Source organism: Gavia stellata, chromosome 1, assembly GCF_030936135.1.
Source record: "Gavia stellata isolate bGavSte3 chromosome 1, bGavSte3.hap2, whole genome shotgun sequence".
Taxonomy (NCBI): Eukaryota; Metazoa; Chordata; class Aves; order Gaviiformes; family Gaviidae; genus Gavia; species Gavia stellata.
This window is the reverse complement of record NC_082594.1, coordinates 132,193,757-132,218,531: the sequence shown is the minus strand read 5'-3', so window position 1 is coordinate 132,218,531 and position 24,775 is coordinate 132,193,757. Positions and strand designations below refer to the sequence as shown.

General features: G+C 45.6%; 1 protein-coding gene across 3 annotated transcripts; it reads left to right on the top strand.

The window, feature by feature from the left end:
• Window positions 1-3,456: 3,456 nt before the first annotated feature.
• ING4 (inhibitor of growth family member 4) lies at window positions 3,457-18,964 on the top strand. Of its 3 annotated transcripts, XR_009483992.1 has the most exons (9): window positions 3,457-3,482; window positions 15,766-15,837; window positions 16,041-16,207; window positions 16,404-16,518; window positions 16,833-16,941; window positions 17,275-17,422; window positions 17,820-17,881; window positions 18,103-18,276; window positions 18,370-18,964. XR_009483992.1 is itself a non-coding variant. In XM_059817981.1 (8 exons), exons 1-8 carry the CDS (start codon window positions 3,458-3,460, stop codon window positions 18,140-18,142), a joined length of 735 nt encoding a protein of 244 aa, XP_059673964.1. In that variant the 5' UTR covers window position 3,457; the 3' UTR covers window positions 18,143-18,964. The 3 variants fall into 3 exon arrangements, 2 of the variants coding, with proteins under 2 accessions (XP_059673964.1, XP_059673952.1); XM_059817981.1 differs by having other exon boundaries at window positions 17,278-17,422; window positions 18,103-18,964; XM_059817969.1 differs by having other exon boundaries at window positions 18,103-18,964.
• The last annotated feature ends 5,811 nt before the right edge of the window (window positions 18,965-24,775 follow it).

Sequence of the window (24,775 nt, the reverse complement as noted above, 5' to 3'; positions counted from 1 at the left end):
TAGGTAATATTTCATTAATTCACAGATTTGTCTACATCATCCAACTTTCTTCCTAATATAGAATATAATTATGAGATTCTGCCTGTCTTCTATATTTTTATTGATTATTTTATCATCTTTATATCAACTAAAGGATATATATCATGTTTAGGATTTTCTTCTAATATTTTGCAGGTAATATACCCGAAAGCTGCCCGAGTTTACTAGTGCAGTTTCAGAACATAAAATGAAACTGCTGTGTACATTTCCTTTAACTACAAGATAGGTACCTGTTCAATCGTCATTTCAGGTACAAGAAATTAAATTTGTGTGCATGGTTTCTTGTTTCTGTATAGTAGAACACCAAAGTACTAGAGAGATGTAGTAACTTGGTCCAACAAACATTTCAATTCCATGTAGTGTCTATGTAATGAATGGAAAAAAAAACTGCAAGAAAAGAAATCATGACACCAAAGAAGTAGAGTCTATGCCTAGTTTTGCTACCGAATTAGGGTATGTTTTTGGAACTGGACACAGCTATGATCTGGGGCCTTTGGCATCCTCTTTCATTTGTAAAGCTGATTAACCACCTTAGGGGCAAGTGCTGCAGATCAATTGTTTGATGTTTGTGAGAACAAAGTGTGGTACATCTAGTCTTCCCTGAAGAGAAGGAAATGCAGCGCAGGGACCTCTGAATGAGAATGTTAAAGAGAATGTTAAAGAGCGAGAAGAGCTGAATGTGTACCTCTACTGCAAAAAGGGAACCAAGCAAGACTCTGAAGTTGTAGGCCACCTCCTGGGGTATGTGTAAGGATCCCTCTCAAGCACTGGCCTTCACCTTGTGATCTTGGACAACATTTAAGAGGTCTGTAAGGTAACTGAAAAGCTGGAGGCCTAAATTTGGTATGCAGATGTTTACATTTCCAAGGGAAAATACACAGACATCTGTAGGTCAATAAAGGTTGAGAACCACTACTCCAGACTACTTCAGTAGGCTGTTCAGCTTCCCTTTGTGAGATGCGTAGGCCTTCAGGGCAGTACACCTGCTCATCAGTCAGGTCCTTTATCTAAGTAGGAGGTATTTTCCAGTGTCATGATAGGGTGTGATTGAAGTAGCAGGTTCCGGGGTGGGGGAGCAGTGTGTTGGGGTTAGCATATGTGACTTTGTTACTACAGTAGTTACCTGCGTATCAGTACTGGGTGGCGGGTAGACGTAAAATAGTCGTGTACCTCTAGAGCATATTCCAGCTGGGGAAGCATCTTCCTGTGAAATCATCTGTACCCATGCTAGGACTTACACTTGCAGAAGTGTTTACTCTAAAAAAAAAAAAAACCAACACATGCCTCTCACCAAATAACTACCGTGGTAACACTCCATGTGCGGGTGAGGATGCTTCTGGAACCCTGAGTGATGCACTTCTCCATGAACCTCAGTGCCTCAGCTTTCTAAAGAAAGCAAAAATAGGGAGACAGCAACTTCTCTATATTCAGAGCTCGGGAACTAGTTTTTGCTGGATTGGAAGAGTTTCTACTGCTGTGAGACCACACAGGTGGTTTTCCAACTTCACAGTGGCAGTTAATGAAGTTAAAGATACATTTGTACACTTTACTAAGGTTTACCATTTACATTTTAGGCAAGTGTCTCTTCCTTTCCCTGTCTTTTGTATCAGCAGTGGCAACAAGGCCAGAGAGAGATTGTCTTTCCATTTCAGTGGTCGAGTATTTTGACATCTCCCTAAGCCTTGGCTTGGAGGATAAGACGGGGTTCCTAGGTGGTGTCTTAACCAAATTGGCTATGTCTAAGAATGCTTTTTTCTTAGCAACAGCTCCATTCTGCCTGGTAGCTCCAAGCAGGATGCATTTGGGTGATTCTGGTTTAGTACTGTAACAGGGTATAGGGAGCAGATTTTTTTGATGTAACAGCCACATCCATCTCCTTAATTAAGAGTGTAAGGCAATTTATACAAGAATTTTGAAGTACTTTAAAAACAAAGTGAGGCTTAACAATAATGTTCAGCTAACTGAAGCCAGCTGCTTCACACAGGAACTGAAAAGAATAAGAAATGTGTTTTGAATAATTAAAATTATGTCATAAATAACTTAAATTACTATAGGAATAGGACTGGAAAACACTGCATCTTCAAAACACAGTGGATCTCTGAATTAAACAGTGTAACAGCAAGATGGTTGATATCTCAAACAGCTGCAACTCATTTTATAACAGCGTCCCAGTCTTGCATTGCAGGCTGCTGGAAGACTTAATCACGGTATATCCATATAAATAAAGGTGTGGTTCCTTGGAACATCTTTGGGAGCAAAGAGAAGAAACAAATCTGGTCACTTCTCCTCATTGCCAGAATCTAGCAGCAAGCAGTCCTGAGCCATGACTGTCATTATACAGTCTGTCAGGAAAAAACAGCACGACATAGGTGAGGGGGCAGGAGAAAGGTAGATGAAACAACATTTGTCAAACCCAGTGCCTCCTAAACAGTATAGGATGCTAAATTAATGCTGACCTCTTGAAACAACAATCCTGAATATTATAGACTCTAAGGACCAAAAGAAGCAAGGTAATTTTGTCTCAGTTCTTTTGTGTGTGACCTCATCCTCTTGACCTAGCCCAATACCATACCGTCTCATGTGCAATCACTAGCGAAGGACTGTCTGGGGAAGGGTTCCCGAACTCTGTAGCAAGAGGATCTTTAACCTAGAAGCGACTTGTGGTATGTGGCCATGAAAGTGGGTCTGGCAAGATGGAGAAAAGAGAGCACGGTCACGTCTAGCTTCATTTCATCGCTTTTTTAGTTTCTTAGGTACGTTAAGTTTGTACCACAATCATTTTACAGCAAAGACAGTCTCTGTTTGTAACACAGCAGCAACTACTTGTCGCTGGCAAATTATATGGTGAATGGAAAAATACAGTGCCGTAACAAACTAAACGGCACTTCCTCACCCAGATGACCCAGCGGGAGTGCCCAGCCAGGCCACTGAAAATCATTCGAAGCCAGGAGAGACCTCCGCAGCCTCCAAAAGACGAAGCCCGTTTCTTTTAGCGCGGAGATGAAGGCAGCAGGTATTTACCCTCCCGCCGCTCAGGGCAGTCGGATCAAGGCAGCCCCGGGCCTGCTCTCCCCCCTGCCCTGCGGCGGGGCCCGCCTCCTCCTCCTCCTCCCCGCAACCAGCGGCGGAGCGGCCCGGGCTGATCCCGCTGGGCACCCTCCCCCCGTCACCCCCGGCGGGGCCCTGGGGCCGGTGCTGCTGAGGGACCGCCCGCCGTCCTTCCCCGCCTCCGGCGGCGGGAGCCGCCCCGGGCAGCCCCGCAGAGCCCAAAATGGCGGCGGGAGCGGAGCGGAAGCGCCAGGGAAGGCGGGCGGAAGTGGCTTCGCAGCCGCGCAGCGCCGCTTCCGGCTGGGGGGGTGCCGGCGTCCGGCTCCCGCCGGAAGCGCCCGTGTGTGCGGGGCCCAAGATGGCGGCGGGGATGTACCTGGAGCACTACCTGGATAGTAAGAGCCGCCGGGGGCGGGGCCGAGGGCCGCGGCTGGGGCCGCCCTGGCGGGAGGCCGCGCGGGCACGGACGGACCGCGGCTCGGGGCGGGGCCCCGCGGGGGCCGAGCTCTGCTCGGGGGCTGACCGGTCCCCGGGGCGCCCGCGGCCTGCGCCGAGCCTCTCGGGCGGCAGCCTCGCCCCGCCGTGAGGGCCCGGCCGTGAGGGCCCCGCCGCCGCCGCCCGGTCCTGGGGCCGTGCGGAGAGGCCCCGTCCACCGCCCGCCGCGTAGAGGCGTCTCGGGGCCGCTTGGAAACGGCGGCAGCGGCTCCGGCGGCCCGCCCGGGGCGCCGGTCCGGGCTGCCCCTCCGCCGTGGGGCAGGGCTCGGCTGGGGCTCCGGCGGCAGTCCGGCCCCGCTGCCGTCCGTGGGCGCGCCGCGCTGAGACCGGCGGCCAGCGCTTGGTTTGTCCCCGGAGGAAGGAGCCCGGTGCTGCTGCTGCATCCAGCCGGCTTTCGGGAGCGGCAGCTGGGCTGTCAGTGGCTTTCCCGGGATAAACTGCAGGGATGGTGAAATAAGGATAGCTTTTGTATCTGTAGGGAGGTGGTTTCGATAGGTTCCCTCGCTGTCGTTTGGAAAGCACAGTCCTGTTTTGCTGGTCAAAGAAGCGCTCGGTAAATACTAGCGGAGGTGGTGGCGTTATCTGAGCCCTCCTATGATACCATCCTGCCTTAAGGTGCTTATAACTTTGTCAAACTCAGACCTTTGGGCAATAAGACCTTGAATACGTGTTTTTCCCCCATGTTCTTAAAATAGTCAGTAGACTAATCAGAGGAGGTTTTTTGAAGGAATGTACTGATGTGTTAAGATTTAGTAACCTGTTCTTTGATGAATGCTGTTTTCACGTTTTCTTTCTGATCTGGTGTCAACACTAGAAATGGGGGAGCATGGTGCCGGGGTGGTGTGTTTAAAGCGTGGCAGTACTTGCAATGTGTCTTTCACTTTGCAACACCTGGCCAATTTAAATCTCTTGCCATCTGCATATGCTTGGAAACATTGGAGATTGGTTCTTCAGGAATTTCGCTACACTAGGTTTCCTCCAGCTCAGAGCTGATATGGTGTTGATATGGAGACTGTGGATCTCATTCCTTGTGTTTGCAGTGCTCCTTTTGTCATTAGGAAAGGAAACCTCTTGTGAATTAAATTAAGAAAGTTCAAGAACCATAGTAAATTACAGTGAAAGCTGAAAAGAAGCTGGAATTGAACAGGCAAGGATCTAGGAGCTGTGAGGAAGGAGGGTGCAAAAGCCAAGAAGAAGAGTTGGATGAGGAGGCAGACTGTTGGAGAGGAGCAAGGATTGCTGAGCAAAGATGTGTGTTCTGCTCTTCTCATTCTGTTGTGGAAGACTGCAGTTGACTGAGGCTCCTCAGCAAAGATGGCCAGGAGTGGGGAGGACAGGGCCTAGACGAAAGGGGAAAGAAGCAGATGGACAAGGAGTAAGTGCATGGGGAGGATGCAGGGTTTTCCTACTGGGAGAGCACAAGTGTGTTTTGAATAAGAGCTGCAGTGTGAAGTTAAAGGAGTGAAAGGCTTGGATTTGCAGATGTCAAACACTTCCGGATCTTGTCACTGCCAGCTAAAATCAATGAACCCCCTGGAAACTTCTCTGTTCCCCTCTACTACAAGCACACAGAGAAAATTACAAACTCTTATTTTCTCTCTCAGCTGAGCTGTGTGGTCCTGCAGTTGAATTAGAGATTCTCATCTGTTGAAGGTGGATATTAATATAGTGGTGTAGACTGCCATTTTTAAGGTGTCTTGCTTAAAAAAAGTATTGTGCACGATCTAAAAGTACTTACCAAAAACTCTGGCTACAAAGGTGTTAGGAAGAACAAAGCAATCTTCGCTGCGATGGTTTAGCCTTTTTTGCATACTCTTAGAGCTCTTAAGGCCTTTTTCAGTTTTGTCTGGTGTCCTTTATAGCATATGCAACATTACGTCCCTTTGTTAGCTAATTGTAAGATAGTTGCTGTGCTTAATCTAGATTTTCTTTCAGAAAAGCACATCATATGAATTGTAATACTAACAGTCAAAGAGCATCCATCTCAGCCTTCAGTAAGTTAGTTTGCTGACAGGCTTTCCTGTCATGGTTTTGTGACTTTTGTCTGTAGTTAATTTTCACAGTTCCGATATTTAGTCATTGCACCTATAACGCCTTTTACCTACCATGTTGAAGAGTCCCCTTATTAAAAGTTTCTTCCCTGTGTAGATTGTAATTGATTAGATCTTAACCTTCTTTCTAGTAACTTAGCAAAAAAAAAAAAAAATTGCCTGTGATAACATATTTTTCAGTTTTCTAATTAGCCATCTTGTTCTTCTCCAAGCCTGCTCTAATCTTTTGGCATCCTACTTGAACTTCTGCCCTCTGAAAACGCATACAGTCCTTTAGTAACCAGTCTTCTTCATGGTAGTAACTAAAGAAGTCAGGTTATCGTTCTGTTGCATATGCTCTTATCCCCGTTTGCCATTGCATTTCAGCTGGGAGCTCCTATTCAGGTAACTGTCTACCGTGATATTGATATGATACAGTCTTTCTGTTTCTTAGAAATATGGTCCAGCATCCTTTGTCTGTCAGTTATATTGCTCATTCCTAAATGTATTACCCTCTGTAAGACTTGATGGAAGGTACCTGTTTGCAGCCGGGCTGTCTCTTGCTGTCCCAGTGGTCTGTTCTTTCCATTCTCTTCCAGACTGTATCTCACTTCCAAGTGACTAACTTTTCTTTTGTTGGATCAAGAACTGCTTCGTGCGTGATTTGCATGAGTGGTGCAGCCACTGCTGATAATTTTCTGTAATGCATTCTAAAGCCTTATGTAGCCATTTAAAGTACTTTTAATATATCTTATGTTTGTTTTTTTCTTATTCTAGCTTGTTGTGCAAGATACTTTCTGATAACTATGTCGAGTGTTTGATGCAAGTTTTCACTAATGAAATGTATATTCTTACCAAAAAAGGTCCAGTCAGGCAAGTTTAACACTTAATCTACAATTTCACCCTCCTTTAATTCTTCGAGATGATCTCAGATCAGCTATTCCATTTCTTTTCATGCCTGCCTGACAGCATTGTTTCCCCCTCGCTCCTTCCTCCCCCCCCCCTTTTTTTACATTATTTCAGTATTTTAAAAACACTCAATTCAGTTTTAAAGTAGTTCGCTAATGTTACAAAACTTCCCGAAAATTGATACAAATAAATAGTCCAGAACCTTTGGTCAGCTCTTTTAAAAATCTCCAATATTTACTTTTACTTCCTGGAATGAAATTATTTTAGTATTATAGTGCTAATGCAGACACAGTTTTCAGCTGAATTTTTTCTTCCTCCCACAGAGTTTCTCTTTCGTGTGGTTTACTGGCTGGATCTGCTCAGGGAATGAATGAGGAGTGTGTGATGAAAGAGGGCAGTTGTTTGTAGGACCTCTTCAAATCCTTGAAGAAAGGAAGGTGTATAATGAATTAAGTGAAGATTGTAGGAAGAAAAAAGGTGGCCTCATGCTTGAGGCAGTTGAATACCACTCTGACAAAGTGAGTTTGATGTTTGTGTTTATTTTGGGGCTCACGCTTTTTACAGGTCTTCCTTGCATAGATTGTGGTTCCCTCGAATTACGAGTGAAAATTTGTAGTCAGAGGAGCAGACGTGCAGAATACTCATAGCTGCAACTGAAATCTGCTTTGAACAGATAAGTCTGAACAGTCAGGCTACGTGGCGTTTGTAGAGGTTTCAAGAGGTGTGTTGGTAATTAACTGGCCTTCTTGGCCTTCATCTCTTTGCCTCAGTAAATCTCTTGACCTTCATTTTATTAGTAAGGGAAGTGGGCTACTCCACAGCAGCATTGTGAAAAAGCATTCTAATGTCACAATAACGAACACCTTGAAAAGCTGATTACCAAGGCAGTTTTCAGATTGAGGTTTGGGTTGTGTATGTGTGATGCTGTACTGAGCAAAGAGAACAAAGTAAAACTTGGAATCACTGCTCAATCACTGGGAATGAGAAATGCCTTGTACGAAAATCTCATGCGGTTAGGTAGTTAAAAACTATGCGTTAAAATGTACGAGCGGTCTGACAAAGCTGTGCACAGAGACTCAGGTGTTTCAATTCATAAACTTTTAGTCCTCTACTTTGGACATCTAAAGTTCTCTTCCAGGAGATGTTTGTGGAATAGCCAGGTTAACAACAGTTCTCTTAGTAAAAGGTGTCTGGCAGTTTCTTAGGTTTGGTATTTCAGTGGCTTTCAGGTCCTTGCTGTAATTTGAAACTGGGTTTAGACCTAGGATTAGACATGCCCTTGCCTTTGCTCTAAGCTTTTAATTGCAAAGTATATCTGTCTGAAATGTGTTATACTGCTAGCAGATGTGTTTGCAGCAGAAAAATACGCACGTTCCTTCTGTGCTGAACATCCTGATGGAGAAACTCCGTATCTTGTCTACTCTGATCACCTTCCCTTCCTTCCTTCATCCTACTGAAGCCACCCCTTCAATGACTATACGGAGCCAAAGGCTTTGGGCAAGGGGAAGAAGAGGAATGTTTCTTGTTCTAGTTCTCTTCTGCCTGAGTGTTTTTCTCTGAGCATGGCTCTTCCCTCATTTCTCTTCAGTGGCTGAAGTTAAGCATGAAAAGATTTCCCTTTCTTCAAATATTGTTCTCCTTCTGGTCTCTGAACCATTTTATGCCTGCTCCTGAGGGGAGAAAGCAAGACACTGAAGTGCTTTCCCTCGCGCCAAGAAAGCAGTGCAGCTTTAGTAGGGGAAAAACTATGGGTGTAAAGGAGTTAGAGATGTAGAAAGGAAGGGAGGAAGAGCAAGAAGGAAGAAAACGTAGTATTTTGTGATGAGAAGATTGAATGTGCATGAAGACTCATTAGAGGAGTTTGTACTTGCTCAAACCTGAGTTACTGTACTTGGCTCAGTATTTGCTCTTGTACTGGGTTAGAAATACTGTAGTGGAGGCTTTGAGGGGGAGAAAGGAAGGGTGACTAATACAGATTTTCCAGAAGATGAAATGCAAAGACTGAGTTGTTTTCATGTTTGGAATTTTCGAGAGGATCATAGAGCTTCTTTGTAATGGGCATTGTTGAAGCACACATATTCAGAAAACAGTCCCAGTTTTCTACAAGTCTCTGTTTATATGTCAATGTGCCATGAGCATAGGGATTATCTTTATAGTAGAGGGAACTGCTATGCAACCGCATGTATTTTCTACCATCAGTGCTTCCCCGTTTACCCACCTAGTGGGTATCAGAATAAAGTGAGTATACTTAGTGACAACACATACATTTATCTTTAACGGCAACAGAACCAAGGCATGTACCTCTCCTCAACTGCCTGGTGCCTGAATTTATTACGAAACGACCTCTCTGCTCACCTACCTGTGCTCTGCTGCTGAGGACATGTCTGCCCGGTTGCTGAGATACCTGAGGTGACTGGAAGGGTCATGTTTGTGGCTGTGCTTTCTGAAGCAATCAAACAGCACCTTCCCTCCTGGTTCCAGCCATCACTGTCCACCATGTGTGTTCTTGCCAGGACTGATGAGGCTGTTGCTTTATTTGCCTTGCCGAGTGGGGAGCACACGTTGTTCCAGCTGGGAAGTGTGTGCCAGACTGGAAGGAAGTTAAAATTCCCATATGGTTGAACTGGTCTGTTACTGCATAAATGTCAGCATAAAATGTTGGTAAGGAATGGTAACAAAGCAATAACACCATGTTTTCACCTTTCCCCACCCCAAACCTCTGAGGAACTAGATTCTGCCAACGTTTGGTCTAAATTAGACCTAAACACTTGGGAGAGTCATCAGCAGAGGGCTAGTAACCTTGGTGAGCTTCAGAGGTAGAAGGGTGTCGCTGGCCTGTCTACTCAGATGGCTGCTTGATACTCATTCCATTGTCTTGGAGGCCATCAGTCAGGACCTGTTCCAGGAGCAGACACTGGGACGTATCTGCCTCAGTGAAGAGGATGATGGGGACAACAGACTTAGATGATGAGTCCTCAGCTGGTAAGTTAACATGGGACTGTGTAGTCATTTTCTTTTGGGTTTTTCCCCTTTTTTACCCTGATTAGGGAGGCATCAAGCTTCCTTTGCTCCTTTTATTTGCATGTGTCTATGGGCATGTAGAGTTGCACCAGTTCAGGGCTTGTCAATACTAGAAAACTTACACCGGTACAAGCACAGAGCAGCAGGAGCAGCGTATACCCTTTTGAAAGTCATCGTCTTTCTCCTGCAACTGACAGGGGAATATCCTTTCATTGCTTGATAACATTAACTAACCCAGTAAAATAGGATGATTCTGGATTTTCCTCTGTATAGCTTCATCAAATGAGAGTATGATGTGTATTGTCATCTTAATACTCTTAGAGGACATGGGTGTGATGTCAGAACTTGCTGTTGGCTAGCCCTTGATTCCTTCCCAGTCCTGGCTGCGTTCCAAATTCCCCAGCAGTTCTTTTATCTCTCACTTTGCCTACTGTCATTACTCTTATCCCCTCCCCAAAGTAGCATGTAGCCATACCCTCCCATTCTTGCCTCTGAAGTTTCTCACATCATACTTCAGATATGCAAATCTCTTCAATTGTTTCTATATTCAACACCGTTTTAGTGTAGTGAAAGGTGCCTTTCACCTTACTGAGACATTGGATGAGTTGCATCTGTGGTGCAGCACACGTGATCTGTGGAAAATTACAAAAGATCTCACGCAGGGGAGAGGATTTGGTGATTCATAGGTATCATTCGTTGCTGTGTGAAAGCTACTGGCACAGCCCACACTAAGCTACTACATTTATTATTGTTAATGACCAGTTTATTTAGAATTGATTTTGTTCTTGACTGGTGTTTTTATCAGAGGTGATACAGGATGGCTTTACAAGACAAAGCATACTGCATTTTCTCTGCATTTCTCCACTTACCCAACAGCAAATCTGATGTGACCATTTTGGCAAACAGCCCTGTGATCTCTTTGGTGGTGTCCCTGCCTTTGGGATCTGTGACAGGCTGGAAGTGCCTGGAGTGGTGCAAGTCTCATTTGACATGTCAGTCTTCCAAGTCCTCGAGGCTGCTGAAATCAAGGTTGATCTTTAACACAGCTATAAAGATCCCTTTTCTGAGACTTAACAACATTGCCTACTATCTTGGCTGTGGATGCTGTGGCATTGAAGTAATGTAATAAGAATAAGACAAAAAGAGCCCCTCCCTCCCTGAGAAAACACTGACAATACTCTTTGGGGGAGTATTAGGTTTCTGTGGCTGTTACATTGACTGTTGTCGCTGACTGATACCTGTTTCTTTGGACAGTGCCTGAAGGAGACACGCCTGCATGGACTAGTGTGCAGTGCACTGGCCCAGAGCTTGGGGTATACGACATGGCCACAGAATTCCTGGGTGCCTGTGGCTAAATCAGTCTACCGTGCACCCGAGTACCCCGTTTGTAAAAATGTAGGTAGTGTTATCCCTTACGGAGCTGTTGTGAGGATAATGTTACCCGTTAGGATGCGTATATTGCAGTAGGGCTGAGCCATACCTGAATAGAGAGAAAGGTATATATTATGCTCATGCACCAATGTCAATAAACTGCGTAGGAAGATAAATAATTAGCTGAGAACATAGGACAGAGTAGAAGCAGCAGTTTAAAAGGGTTATACCCTCTAAAAGGAGGGATGGAGGGATATAGAAGACATCCTTCCCCCTAGTGAGGAAGGAAGGAAGCTCCTGAAGATTGCTGTAAGCCAGTTGTCCTGCAGTATACTTCAAATGCTACAAAATTATGAGAATCACGGAGTACCGAAAAGTCCTGTGTGCTTCCCCCGCAAGATCCAAGCCAATTTCCTGTCTCAGGGGGCAAAGAGCTTACCCTCTCATTGTGGCAGTCCCTGGCACAAGCAGGATTTTTTTAATTGCCTTCAGCAATGTGGTGTTTAAAGTGTTTGCTGAAAACTGTACTGTTCAATAAAGCAACCGTGGTTACGTTTCAAAATGTATTTTCACATTTTTTAATAAGTTTAAACATGCATCTGAACATGGTGGGTGAAGACCCATCTCGGGAAAGTCACAGTGTACTTGTACACTGTGCAGTGGATCTCTTTTTAGGTATTTGGACATTGTCACAGTACAAACCCGTTGTTTGGCACAGTTAAAAGATGTGCTACGGGAGAATGAAGCACGGTGAAAGTTACCAGGTTGTGTAGGCTCGCTCTGTGTGTGTGTGTGTCAGAGTGAACATCTGAGTTAAGTAGCTGAAGTTTAAATACCAGTTGCCTACACTTGACACCCCACATGTGTTTCTAAAAAGAAATAAATAATAATATTTGGAGGAGAAGGAGGGTGGTGGTGGATTCTGACTTTTGGAGAGTGCAAGTACGTGGTTCTTAAGGGACACGGCAGCGTGGTTACGGGTGCCTGCAGAAGAATGAATGGGGGAAGGAGTGACAAGGAAAGAGGAGAATAAAGGAGATGAAAGAAGAATGGGGGTAGTGAAGGGGTAAGAATAGAGGAAAGGAAAGACAAAGGTAGGTAGAGAGACATTTAACTTGTAAGAAATGAAAACAAGGTAAGAAAAGGGGTGGGAAAAACTCGATGAGAGCCCTGCGCTGATGATTTTCAGGGTAATCGTACTGCGACAGGAATCAGTGGGGCACAGTGGGGCCGCGCGTGGCTCTGCGGATCTGTGCAGGTGGACGCAGTTGCGTTAATGCCAGCCCACGCTTTGGGCCAAGCTGCTGGCCTTGCCAGCACTTTCTTTGCTGTACACCTTCACCATCCTCCTCTTCCTCTCTTGCTGCTGTGCCATTTCTGTTGAAAGAAGCCCTTGATTTTCTTTATTTTTCTGTCAGATTGTTGCCTGTCTGGGACAGAGTGACTGCCCTTCCCTGCCCTCTTCTCTAGTGGCCAGGGATGCCTGGGGTGGGGGGGGTTCTTTACTATGGTCCATTTCAGAATCTGAGCATTATTTGGGTATTTCACAATATATGGTGTTTCGTCATGAAAAGTTCAGGCGCATCTTACAGTAAGAAGAAAGAGCAAATGAATTGTAAAGGAAAAAGGAGAAATTCAGGAGGAAATGAAATTACATAAGTAACATAAATGGTTTTAGAAGGACTGAGGGTGTGTTGTGTTAGTAGGAATGACAAAATGGAAACTTAAATCTTAGATTTTTTTATTTTTTTTTAATGGGACTGTTAGGGTGGTGATGTCTGATAGCCAGCACAGCACAGGCCAAGCAATTTCAGCAACTGTTCTGACCACTGTGATAAATTCTGTGATGCAGAGCATCACTTTTGTTTAAGGATACGCAAGAGCTTTCAAGTTAAGCTGCAGATAGTAGAGAACTTCCCCGTAGTTAGATTAAAGTATATACCGTACAGTTTGTTGCTCAGTTAAAACTTGCTTAGCTGCAGCTTTATCTTGTTACGCTTTTCGTTCTTGCCAAACTCTCTCTGGATCCTAATTTGTAGTGGTGTACTCAGCTTCTTTCCTCTTTCAGTTGAATAGATAAAGCATCTTTATAACAGTTCTGATTACAAAGTCTCTGTACTGTCACTTGTTTCGTTTTCTCCCAGCTTATTGATGAAGCAATTGCAGAACGTTGGTCCAATAATAGATTTGCAGAGTGAAACGTTTTGCTGGGGGTTTAGGAAATAATTTTGCTGGTTTTAGCAGGGAAGGAATTCAAATGACGGGTTTGTCTCGTCGGTCCCTGTGGAAACCTGCCCAGCTCGTGAGCCTCTGCAAGATCATTGCGGGTAGGTGTTCAATGGGTAAATGATCCGCCGATTGTGTCCGTGCAGAGCGTCTGCTAGGCCACAGCTGGATAACGCCTCTCTCCGTGCTGCCAAGAGCCGCCGGGAGCAGGGAGCTCTGCGCCCACAGAGGCAGGGGAGCCGCTGGCTTGGCTGTGGGGCTGGCAGTGAGGGGGGGAGGCGCTGGGAAGAGAGGGTCTCCGAAGGACGGATGGCCCGGGCTGAAAAGGCGAGGCCAGGCACGTAGAGGCACGGGGAAGACAGGGGTGTTCCAGGTGAGGGCATGCGCTGGCATTAGTGGTGGTGGCAGATTTTTACCATAGGGGCTGTAAAAACTAGAGCACGGTCCCTTTCAGGTGCTGTAGCTGAAGCAAACTCCTGCCCGAGTTTCTCCTGCTGCGAGAACATCACTGTGAAAGGTGGCCGCAACCTCGTGTGGGGCTGTTCTGCCTGGAGAATAGCATCCCACTGGTTTTTGTGCCAGCTCAGGTGCGCTCTCTCTCTAAAGCTTTCTAACCCTGCTGAGGGAAAACTGACTGTACCCGGTGGAATTTGTGCTTTTTCTGACTTTCCTTTTTAGAAGAGAAAAAGAAATTACATTAATCTTTTTTTCTTAAAGTATAAAGTCAAGAATTTAGAAGCCGTGATCTTCCAGGTTTAATAAAATCGGTGTAAAGTTGACATATCGTGTGCAGTGCAAGAACAGATACTGTTTTCCTCTAGAGGATACCTGTCTTGTCTTCTGCAGGGGATGCTTTGGAGAGGAATGAAAAGTAGCGTGCTGCAGTGTGACCCATGTTTCATTTGCTGTACAAATAGAAAGGTTTGGAGTTGACGAGGCTGGGGATGGCAGGAAGGAAAAGGGCATGGTCTTGAGATTCCCAAGCTGGCTTTCATCCCTGCCATAAGTTCCCTTTGTAAGCAATGATAATTTTCAGCATTGTGTCCCCGTTGTCTTCTGAGATGCTTTTTTGAGCAGTAGGGATGTTGTCTGGCAGTCGGCTGCTTGAACCTTGTGTGAGGTCTGTCATGACAGACGAACGTGGAAGTATCACATTTAGGAATGTACAGACAACCTTAATTTTGCCACTTACTAATTTTTTGAGAATTTGATTTTGCACCATTAACTGTCCTTGAATGCAGGGAGGGCAATTTTATGTGCTGTGTGCTTATGTATCCGGGTACTTAAGGACACTTACTATCTGAGCATTTCTCAGACATTTAAAATAGAAATGGCAACAGAAATCTATTGAAGCAATAGCTTGATTACTGATAAGCATTCTGTATGTAACTTTCTATATTCTGTTTGTGCAAAAAAATAAGTTAAAGGAACAGCTTCTGAGCACAGGGAGGCCCACGGTTGTTTTTACCTCTTAGAGGAATTAATTTCATGGCCAGTGTGTGGTACTTGTTAAAACCTGCCTCTTGCATACAGACCTTCCCTGCCGGCTGATTGCTTTTCAGGGAAATGTCTCTGCTGTAGAAAGATGTGGCAGTGAAAACAGAGACTGCTGTCGGGACTGATGTATTAGACGGTTTTGATGATGGGTAGACACCCCTTCATTTACACTCTGTCTGTGCTGGAGAGTGGGTTCAGAAACCAGGCACGCTTATGTTGTGTTTCTGAAGAGCTTTTCCCCCTACCTTTTGGGTTTTTTTAAACCTGCAAGAGAGATTTTTTTTTTTTTTAATTAGGTATAAAGGTGACAGCAATCAAGCTTGGACTTCAGGTTAATGCAGTGACGCTAGATCTCAGTTTGATTAGACAGGCATGGAAAAATGAGAATTGTTTTTATCAGCTTTGTCAGCTGAGCATCTGGTGATGCCTAGGGGGTGAGTAACATAGCACATTGAAAATTAATTGACTATCAGCTTCACATTGCTCATTCAGAGCCCTACAAACATTTATTATTCACAGTGCATAGCATCATTCTGGGTGTTGGACAGACCACACTGAGAATACAATGCAGAAGGCAGAACGAGGAACACATGGCAGAGGGTTAGGACTGTGTTCACTGCTTCCCATCCTGTCTCAGACTTGCTCTTTGGCTCTGCACAAAGTGTCCCCTCTATGTAAAACTGATGCACTAAACTGGACTCACTTTTTAGTGAATTAGCATTTGATCAACTTTAATTTTTATATCCTTGTATAGAAATAACTAAATGGCATTATCTACCAGCTGTTTTTTCATTATGAATGGAGTTCTTGGATGGATACGTTGTATTATAATGACTGACTTCATTACACATTTTGTTTTTCTGCGTTCTTAATGTAGGCCTTTCTGCGTGGCAGCAGTTTTCTGTTAACTAGTATGTGTTATAGAACTATGCTCCTGGATTAAATATATCACCTTTTTATAGCCTGTCATCTTTGGAGTTGACAACAAATGGAAGCGCGCTAGTGTGCACCAGGAAAGGGCGTTGGGAGTCGCTGGAGCAGTGTACGCGTTGTTATCAGTTAGCTTTGTTCCTGCCTTGGCCTTGTGGACAGGAACCTGACTTCTCCATGTATCCTCCTTTCCCTGCAGGTATTGAGAACCTGCCATTTGAATTGCAGAGAAACTTCCAGCTCATGCGTGATCTGGACCAGAGGACAGAAGGTGAGGATTAGAGATGGTTTTGTTGACGAGGCAGGAAGTATGCAGCTTGACCAGCTTTTCTTTCCTTTGCCTTTGTCATGGGGATCTCAGGGCAGGGGAGGAAGCCTACAGCTGCTCTGATCCTTCAGTCTCTCTTGATGGAGGGCACTGTAGCGTGTGTATCTGTATGTGTATTCATGTATTTCATGGTAAACTTGTTTCAGACCTCAAGTCGGAGATCGATAAGTTGGCCACGGAGTATATCAGCAATGCACGGACTTTGTCTTCGGAGGAGAAATTGGGGCTTCTCAAACAAATCCAGGAGGCCTATGGGAAATGCAAGGAGTTTGGGGACGACAAGGTTCAGCTGGCTATGCAGACCTACGAGATGGTATGAAGGGAAGTGTCTAGTGCTTATCGTATGAAAGGCCGTACTAAAGCCCCCGATCCTGCAAGGCCCTGATCCCTCTCTTTAGGCCCTAACCACTCTTGCTTCTCAGCTCTTAGTGCAAAAGCCCCATGCCCTCTCCTCTTTGCCCTCCTGGGCTCTGTTCTGTGGTAACTCCTGGTCACTGTCTTCTTTGCAGGTTGATAAGCACATCCGGCGGCTGGACACAGACCTCGCTCGCTTTGAAGCAGACCTGAAGGAGAAGCAGATAGAGTCGAGTGACTATGACAGTTCTTCCAGCAAGGGCAAGAAGAGTGAGTACCACCACTGGGCTGCAGATTGATACAGGAGGCAGCCAAGTGACTATGGAAGTGGTGGGGATGAAGGCAGGCACTGGAGTGGTACAGATCAAAGACTGTTACGCTGGAATCTGAAGGACAGGTAAAAAGATGGTGACCTGGGCTCTTCTTGTGTGAGCATATTCAAGGCCGCTAGATAAAATTAAGATGGGGTGCGTGGCCCAAAGCCAATAGACGCTCCAAAGTATTTTAGTGCTGGAGAGGTTGTTACTATCAGGTGTCTGTTTCGATGGGGTAGCAGATGCAACACCTTTTTCTCTTCTTACCAGAGGGCCGAGCCCAAAAAGAGAAGAAAGCTGCCCGTGCTCGCTCTAAAGGGAAGAACTCTGATGAGGAGGCACCAAAAACTGCCCAAAAGAAATTGAAGCTTGTCCGCACGTAAGTGTTTAAGAGATTTGCGGGAATTAAGAGCATCACTGCAAATCAGACCAAGGGAGGCCTAGCCAGACTTCCCTGCAAAGGATCAGACCCCCACCCAGACCAGACGGTGTGTCCCCTGTCCCTTCTTGGGAAGCAAGAGGAAGGAGACCTTTCAATTCTTTCAGGGGAGTGTGGCACGAAGGGGAAGGCAGGTCTCTTCAGTGGAGTTGGGTGTATGTGCTTAAGAAAAAGAGAAGCGGCTCTCTCTGGCAAACAAGGTCATTGTCTTGGGAGGCATGAAGGGAGTCGAAGCCGGTTATTTTGCTGACCCACTTTATTCCCGTCCTGCAGTAGCACAGAGTATGGGATGCCTTCCGTCACCTTTGGAAATGTGCACCCTTCGGATGTGTTGGATATGCCTGTGGACCCCAATGAGCCTACTTACTGCCTCTGCCACCAGGTCTCCTACGGGGAGATGATCGGCTGCGACAACCCAGATGTAAGAGCCTGCATTTGATGGAAATGGGGGAGAAGGGAGTGGGGAGAGTCTTGCACAGAAGGTCTTGTCCTGCTTGGGTGGGGCCTGATGCAGCATGCAGTGACAAGAAGAGGACTTACCTCAGATAGTTTAGAAGAGCGGAGGGGTGGCTTGCTAGGGCCTGTTAAGTGCATCTTTCCTCGGGGTTTTACTTAAAATGACAGGTTGTTTTCTTGCCCCCACACTTAGCAAGGGAGGAAGGGAGTTCTTGCTAACAATGTACATGTTGGGTGTAAGTCTTCATTCCCTGATCGCTGCTGGGGTTTTAGGAGTTTGTGATCATGTTGGGAAACTTAGCCCAGAAGCAATGATTTCAAAAGAAAACTGCTCTTAAACTGACTGCTTTCCATCCCAACAGTGTTCCATTGAATGGTTTCATTTTGCCTGTGTGGGGCTGACAACAAAACCAAGAGGAAAATGGTGAGTGAACAAGCAACCTGGAGGGCCCATTGGGCTTTGGAAAGGGGAGGTCCTGGGTGGCAGAAGGGAGAGTACTGTATATACACACTTACAAGACCTCTTAAAAAGGAAAATTTGAATTAAGGCTTTGTCTGGAACCTTGGAAATGCTCCTTTGGGGACTGTATGTTCCAGGTTCGCATCATGCCATAAATGCTGGCTTTTTCCTTCCCTTTCTTCCAGGTTCTGCCCTCGCTGTTCCCAGGAGAGGAAGAAGAAGTAAAACCCTGTGAGCCCTCAGTACTGCTGCAGGAGCTCTCTTCCCCCTGCCAGGGCCTCGTCCCAGCTCCCCCAGCCCTTGGGGCCTTGGCTGGGGGGAGTCTTGCCCTGTTTGTGGTTTGGGCCATCCCTGGAATGGTGTGTACCCTCGCAGCGGTTCCTGTGTGTTCTGTATCCCTGGTTGCTTCCGAATCCCTAAGGGAGGCCCTCTCTGTGTACTATTCCAAACAGGTCTCTGAACCTCAAAGGGAATGAATGAGGGCACCAGGGTAGCCACCAGATTCCCAGGGATTCAGGTAGCCCCTGATTTTCCTTGGCTTTCCTTCAGCCTCCTCAGAGTTCATTGCCTACTCTCTGCTTAGAGAACAAGGCTATGGGATGGGGGAAGGAAAGGAGGTAAGTCTTCAGCATTTTAGGACTTTGATTTTCCTGGCTCTTTTTCAGGAGAGGGGCAGTAACCAGGCCACTTCTTAATCTAGTGGGTTGGTTGAGAGACTGAAAACCTAAGGTGCTCCCTATCTTCAACCATTCCACTACTGGCATTGAGCAGCCTCTTTTGTTGGGGAGAGGAGGAGGAGGGAGGAGTGTTTAGAGCTAGCTTTGTCACTTTGGTTCCTGGGGTAAACCTGCTGGTCTGGGAAGCACATTATGTGAAGGAGGAAGAATTTCCGACCACACGGGGAGAAATGGCTTCATCTAGCCTGTCTTCTGGCTCCAAAATTCTCCCTTCCTTTTGTGCAGTGGGGCTTCTCCATTATGCTGATGATGGGAAGTTTGGGGATTCAGATCCCACTTGTATAATACGGAGTTAAATAAAGTTCATTGAAACAAATACTCTGTTTACCTCACTGTTACCTCCAAAGTAAACTGCGGCAATTGGTCTCTTTAGTTATTCTTTCTCTCTCAGCTCTGCTTTTATTCTAAATGATGAATGTGGTACAGCTTTTTCATGTAACTATCCTGAACAGCGTTAATAACTGACATTCTGCCTAAGTCAGGCTTGAAAATATCCCTAATATACTTGCAAAAGGTTACTAAGCTTTCTAGCGGCTGTGAAAAATATCTGCCCCTTCAGTCATGCCCCTACAAGAGGGTGGATGGACATTTATTCACGTTTTTGTTGGATCGTTTACTTCATCAGTTGTCTTCTCTCAAATGAGGAGAGGTGGAGGTCATAGAAGGCCAACCCTCACTGTGGCTGTTGGGCAGCGCAGCTGGGAAGACAAGGCATCAGGACAAGCCACGTGCATCCAAGAATGTGGATAGGTTTTCCAGCTATCTTCATAACTTGCTTCCCCGTGGGTCACTTTCACCTCGGATCACCTTGTTGCCAGAAACTCCAGCTGCTGTTACTAAGGTAATGTTAGGCTCCAAAACAATTACTGAAGACGTGTCCCTCTTTGTAGTGTCTGCAGGTAACCACACTGAATGAGATGAACCATACTGAAGCTCCCCTTTATCTATTCCATTGGCATGGCCTGGAGATTGATGAACTTGAGTCTCTTCCTGCTTGTTCTCTGCTATTCAGGAGGGTTTAAGCTTTTCACCTGAAACATGAAACGTTTTCCTCATGTAGATAACTTGCACGAGGATCAATGGAGCTTTTTTATTCTTGTAGTCATGAGGCCAGAGCTATTCTAGGTGTTCATCATTAAAACCGTTCAGAGCAGTGTGTAAGTGGAGAGCAATGCTACTCTCGCCTTGTAATCGTACGGGTACCCTGTCAAAGCCATCAGCTCAGAAGCTGGTGTTAAGTCTTCTGTTCACGCGAGTTAGCATTGAGTTTGTCTTTGCTTTTGCTTTGAGAAGGGGTGCTTGGGTTCCCATTTTGCACAGAAAAAAAGTAGACGTAAGTTCTTAGCCAGAGTGTGGCTCGTATGGTTTGTGGTATCACTGCCACAGTCTGGATCTCAACCCCCAAATTGTCTTAAACAGTTTTCCTGGGGCTTCCCTCCTTAAACAGAGAGGAAGTAAATCCTGGAAGTTGTCGGTTGTGTGTGTGGTACAGCCTTTGTAACAGGAGACGCTGTGCCATCATCCAGAGGGTGAGAAGGCTGCGGCAGGACAACAGGTTTCTTCAGCTGGGGTTTATCCAGATATCAGCTGGGTGCTCAACGAACAGAACAAAGCAGGGATGTGGTCTGAACTTGAGAACAGGCTTTGGGCGAAGTGCGAGGGTGACGAAACATGCAAACAAGTGGTTTGGTTTTGATGGGATAGGATGCTGGATGGTAACGGTCACCATTAGCGGCAGTCTTTCCAGGAACTGTGGGCTAGAGAGGTGTTTGAAGTGGTGGCCCTGTAGTGAGGCCACTGTAATGAAGGATAATAAGCGGTTTATAAATGCATGCGGTGTAACGTGGAAGCTGTGTGAGCGGGCAGGGGTGTGTTGCACGCACGACCAGGAAACAAGATGGCCCCTTGCTTAGGCGCTGCTTACTTTGCAGGAGCAGCTCTGTTCAGCGTAGCTCCGGTTTAGGAAGCACAAGCGTTGGGTCTTCTGCGCTCAGTGTAGGATACTGAGAGGGGGAGGCAGACCAGAATACGCCTGTTTTCAGGCTGAAGCTCGGGCACAGGGTTACTATTGTGCTTCTTGGGACACTGAGAATTGGAACATCCTGATGACTTTTACTGCAAAACAGATGAGAAAACACCTAGGCTGGGTTCTGATCCAGTGCCAGGAAACGGCGGGGAGCGGTAGGCGGGAAGCTGCCGCTTGGCCCCCCCTCCTGCGGCTGCGCCCGGCTCCTGCCTGATGAAGGGGTGCTTCAGCCAGCAGTGTGGAGCATTCAGGGGACATTTGCTGCCACTGAGGGAATGCTTTGACTTCCAGGAAGAGGGAATTTACACAAAAATATGGATGAAAATGGAGAATTTTTGAACGGCTTACAAGTATAAACGCAACTGAAAGGAAACTAGAAACTGACCTTGGAAGAGCAGGAATAAGGGCAGTAACTGTGCAATATTTAATCACCAGAGAGGGGAAATAAAAGAATGAGTAGAAGCTAGAAATTACAAAGTACAAAAATGAAGCCAAGGGAACAAAGACTATGAGCGGCAAGGCTAGAAACACAAGCAGCTTTTTTTAGAAGGCCTTTTGTTTTTGATGTGATTGAACATGGCACATGTCCATTACCAACTGCAGATAGCAGAATTGTTTGTAATGAGAGGAGGGGGAAGTGTTCTGTAAATATTTATTCTGTGTTGGTGCTGGTGTCATATGGGGATGATGTACTTCCTAGGCAAACAGTAAGGAGGATTTTAAATAGCATCTATTGGGGCGAAAGCTTTTTTGATCAGCAGTCTTCAGTAAACTACGTTTGTCGGCCTGTGAATGCCACCCGAAAGCGTCTGTGGTCTGCTCTCTGTCAGCCTCTGGACTGCTGGGGAAAGCCTGAAAGGCTGGAAAAGAGCCAGCTCTGTGCTGGTCCTTAACGATGTCAAGAAGGCTGCCATAGCAGACCAGATGTGAAATACTGAAGCAGCAGGTAAGTAAATTGCTTCTCTTTAAAACAAGCAAGAAATCCAGGTCAACAAAACAAAATCGGTTCAACTGGATGTAGAAAAAAAGGTCAGTCAAAAATTGCTTGATTTGTTTTTTTTTTTTTTTTAAAAGATCTCTGTTAATAGTTACCTGTATCACTGTAGTGGTAATGGGATCTGAAAAGTTTACTTCACCTAGAATTGAAGTGCTTAAAAAGGGGATACGCTAAGTTAAAGTAATCATGAACTCCTTTAAAGAACTGGCTAGCTTGCAGATTTCCTGGAACAGCTGTCAGTGCAACATAAACACTTTCTAAAATGGAGCTGGAGAAATTGCCTTTTTAGAGTGATTGGAAATAACCTAGTTGATGATTAAAGTCAAGTCTGAGTTTCAGGAAGCTGGAGCCGTACAGCACAACAAGAGGGAAGACTTTTGCCAGCCTCTTTAAGCCCATTTATTAATAATAATTGCTCATGCACACAAGTGACCGGTTTATCTTGTCCAGCTGTGATTGCCCCAATTGTGGGCGTCATCGCTAGGTAGCCGGCCAAGAGTGGTTGTTGAACGCAAGCATGTTCGGCAAAGCGTTCCCCTTTCCAGCAAGCACACGCGCTCAGCAAGCTCCCGTCCCCCGGGCTTTGCCACCGCCGTGTCCACTGCGTGGTGTGCACAAAAACCGTCCCAGCCACAACCGTCGCCTTCCACCAGTGGGACCTTCCTCTTCATCTGTAACAAACATAGCGAGTGATTAAACTAGCCCCGTAGCTCAGCAGCATTCAGCCTTTAATTGCTTTTAGGGTATTATTTACTTAACTATACATTCAGAGCCATGTGGTAGATGGCCTCTTACTGTCTGTTGAACAGGTTGTGTAAGGGTTCTGTGCTTAAGCAGACTATTTGAGGCTCAGCTGTAGAGTGTGTTTTGGTGATACTCAGATTATCGGGGATGAATTCTTATGAGACAGTTACTGCATATAATTATATATATCTTAGAATTGGAAACACTGATTGGAAGGTACCCTTGGAGGTCGTCTGGGCCAGCTTCCCCTTCAAAGCAGGGCTGCTGTTGGTTCTAAATCAGGTCAGATTTGCTGGGTAGCAAGACACTCTGTAGCAGAGCAAGGTAGGATAAGAAGCAGCAGTTGTGTGGCTACAGGTGAAAGGTGATATTGCGGAAGATCTTAAGGCTCGATTCAAATGCTGGCCAAATCAGTCCAGAGATTTCAAGTTGGCAGCGGAGAAGAAAAACATTCCCAAGAGGTAACTTGCTTATACTGGCTGAAAATAAGACCAGGTCCTCCCAGGATGTTTCCTCATTGCAGATATGCAGATACACGTTGTCCAGAAGTGGTAGTTACAGATGACAGCAGGACTGCTTCCCTCTGACATCCACAGAGAAAGGGGTGGCCCTTCCTCTGAGTCCCAGAAAGGAGGGATACGAAGGGTAGCTGGTCATTCTCTTGCCTAAGTAAAGCTTCAGCCAAAGCATAGCAGGGCGTTGAGGTGACTGAGCCCAGACCCTGATGTGACCACGCTGACCAGTCTTGTGCGAACTGGCAACAGGAGTGCTGATGGTTCATTCCTCCTGGAGCGGGGCAAGGCACACCGGTCACGTACCAAGTGCTCGTCGGTCGATCATTTAACATGGTGTGATTACCCAAACCTCTGAGCGAGCTTGGATTGAGGGCTCTGCACAAAGCAGACCGGGCTGGTTGGACAGTTTCTGAGCCATTGTCCTTTGTATAATCAACCACGGCTCTCCTGTTTCCCTGCCACATGAACCAGGAGGACAAACCGTGGAGACGTTGACAAGCTGAGTGGCTACACCTGGGGAGTGCGTGATCCCCGGCTGCTGTAAAGCAGCGGCAGTAAGCAAGGAAGACTGCAGCATTTAAAGAGTTAAAGACTAATAGAAGGAAACAAAATGTCCTATGGTTCTTTCCAAAGACAACTGAAGGAAGTTCCTCCAACTCCCTTGCCTAGTAGTTACAGTATCAGAAGAAACAGCTGTTTTTATCAAATAAAATGCATTTCATTTATAAAAACAGTCAAACATCTTGATTAATTTATGCTAATTTATGTTTATTCTTCTGAGTACATAAAAGACATTTAAGTCTTTGTTTAAAAAAGACTTTTTTGCCCAAGTCTTAAGGACAGGCAAGCCTGTGACAAACACTAAGCTCCTAAAGCCTACTGTGAAAAAATGCTCAGCAAGTTGCCTGCTTCGGTCTGTTTTTGCAGATGTACAATTTAATTTCAGTGGTTTGGGTCACTGCCATTGAAGGAATAACTCATTCAACGATGAAAACCGGGCTGGGAGGAGAAAAGGCTGGAATTATTTTTTGCACATCGACAACAAGCAAGAAGAAAAAGTGTGAGACCATGAGATTTCCTTGTTCCAAAAGCCTGAAGGATCCAGTTGTTGAAAGAACCCATTTAGTTACTACAGAAAGATTTAGGTGGGAAGAGACCTCTCTGGAGCTCTGTAGTCCAAGCCCCTGCTCGCACTAGGGCTGACTTTGCGGTTAGATCAGGTTGTTCTTGCACTAAACCAACCTGCCTAAAAAGCCTAGAGCAGTTCACTCAAGCATGCTTTTCTGAATCCACTCCATTTTAGCTTGTATTACTAATTCAAGAAACCATTTTTAAATGCTGTTTTTGCAATCAATTAAATATTCCATTTTCTAAATGACAAGCACAAAAATGCTTCATTCACTATTTCCTAACAAAATAAAATGTAAATTAAGTATCTGAATTAATGCATGTTATAACTGTACAGTGCTTGTATAAATGCGAATAGATTAACATATCCACCAAGTTAAAATGAGTGCCAATTTTAACATAAAGTCTATATTTATCAGCATATTCACATAGCTCTCAGCCAGTGACAGTAAACCTACAAAAATAAAGTACAACTGCGGCAGGAAGATTATTTAACCTGTGATTAAAGTCAGCAATTCATATCATTTTGGTGTAAATCAGCACACTCACTCTCTAATGCTTTTGTCTGCGGAGATGGAGACCTCAGCCCTTCTCTGCGTGGGCTGGTACCCGCATCCCTTCCCCCAGTGCTGTAGCTACCAGGACGGAGGTGTTCAGCATCGGGCTTTTCTGCTGAAGTAGGTTCTGCTTCATGGAAGACCTAGAGCTGAA

Coding starts and splice junctions, on each gene's coding strand:
- ING4 (XM_059817969.1), top strand. CDS start 3,458: ATGTACCTGGAGCACTACCTGGATA. Junction 17,423..17,819: donor TCGGCTGCGACAACCCAGAT/GTAAGAGCCTGC, acceptor CCATCCCAACAG/TGTTCCATTGAATGGTTTCA. Junction 17,882..18,102: donor ACAAAACCAAGAGGAAAATG/GTGAGTGAACAA, acceptor CCTTTCTTCCAG/GTTCTGCCCTCGCTGTTCCC.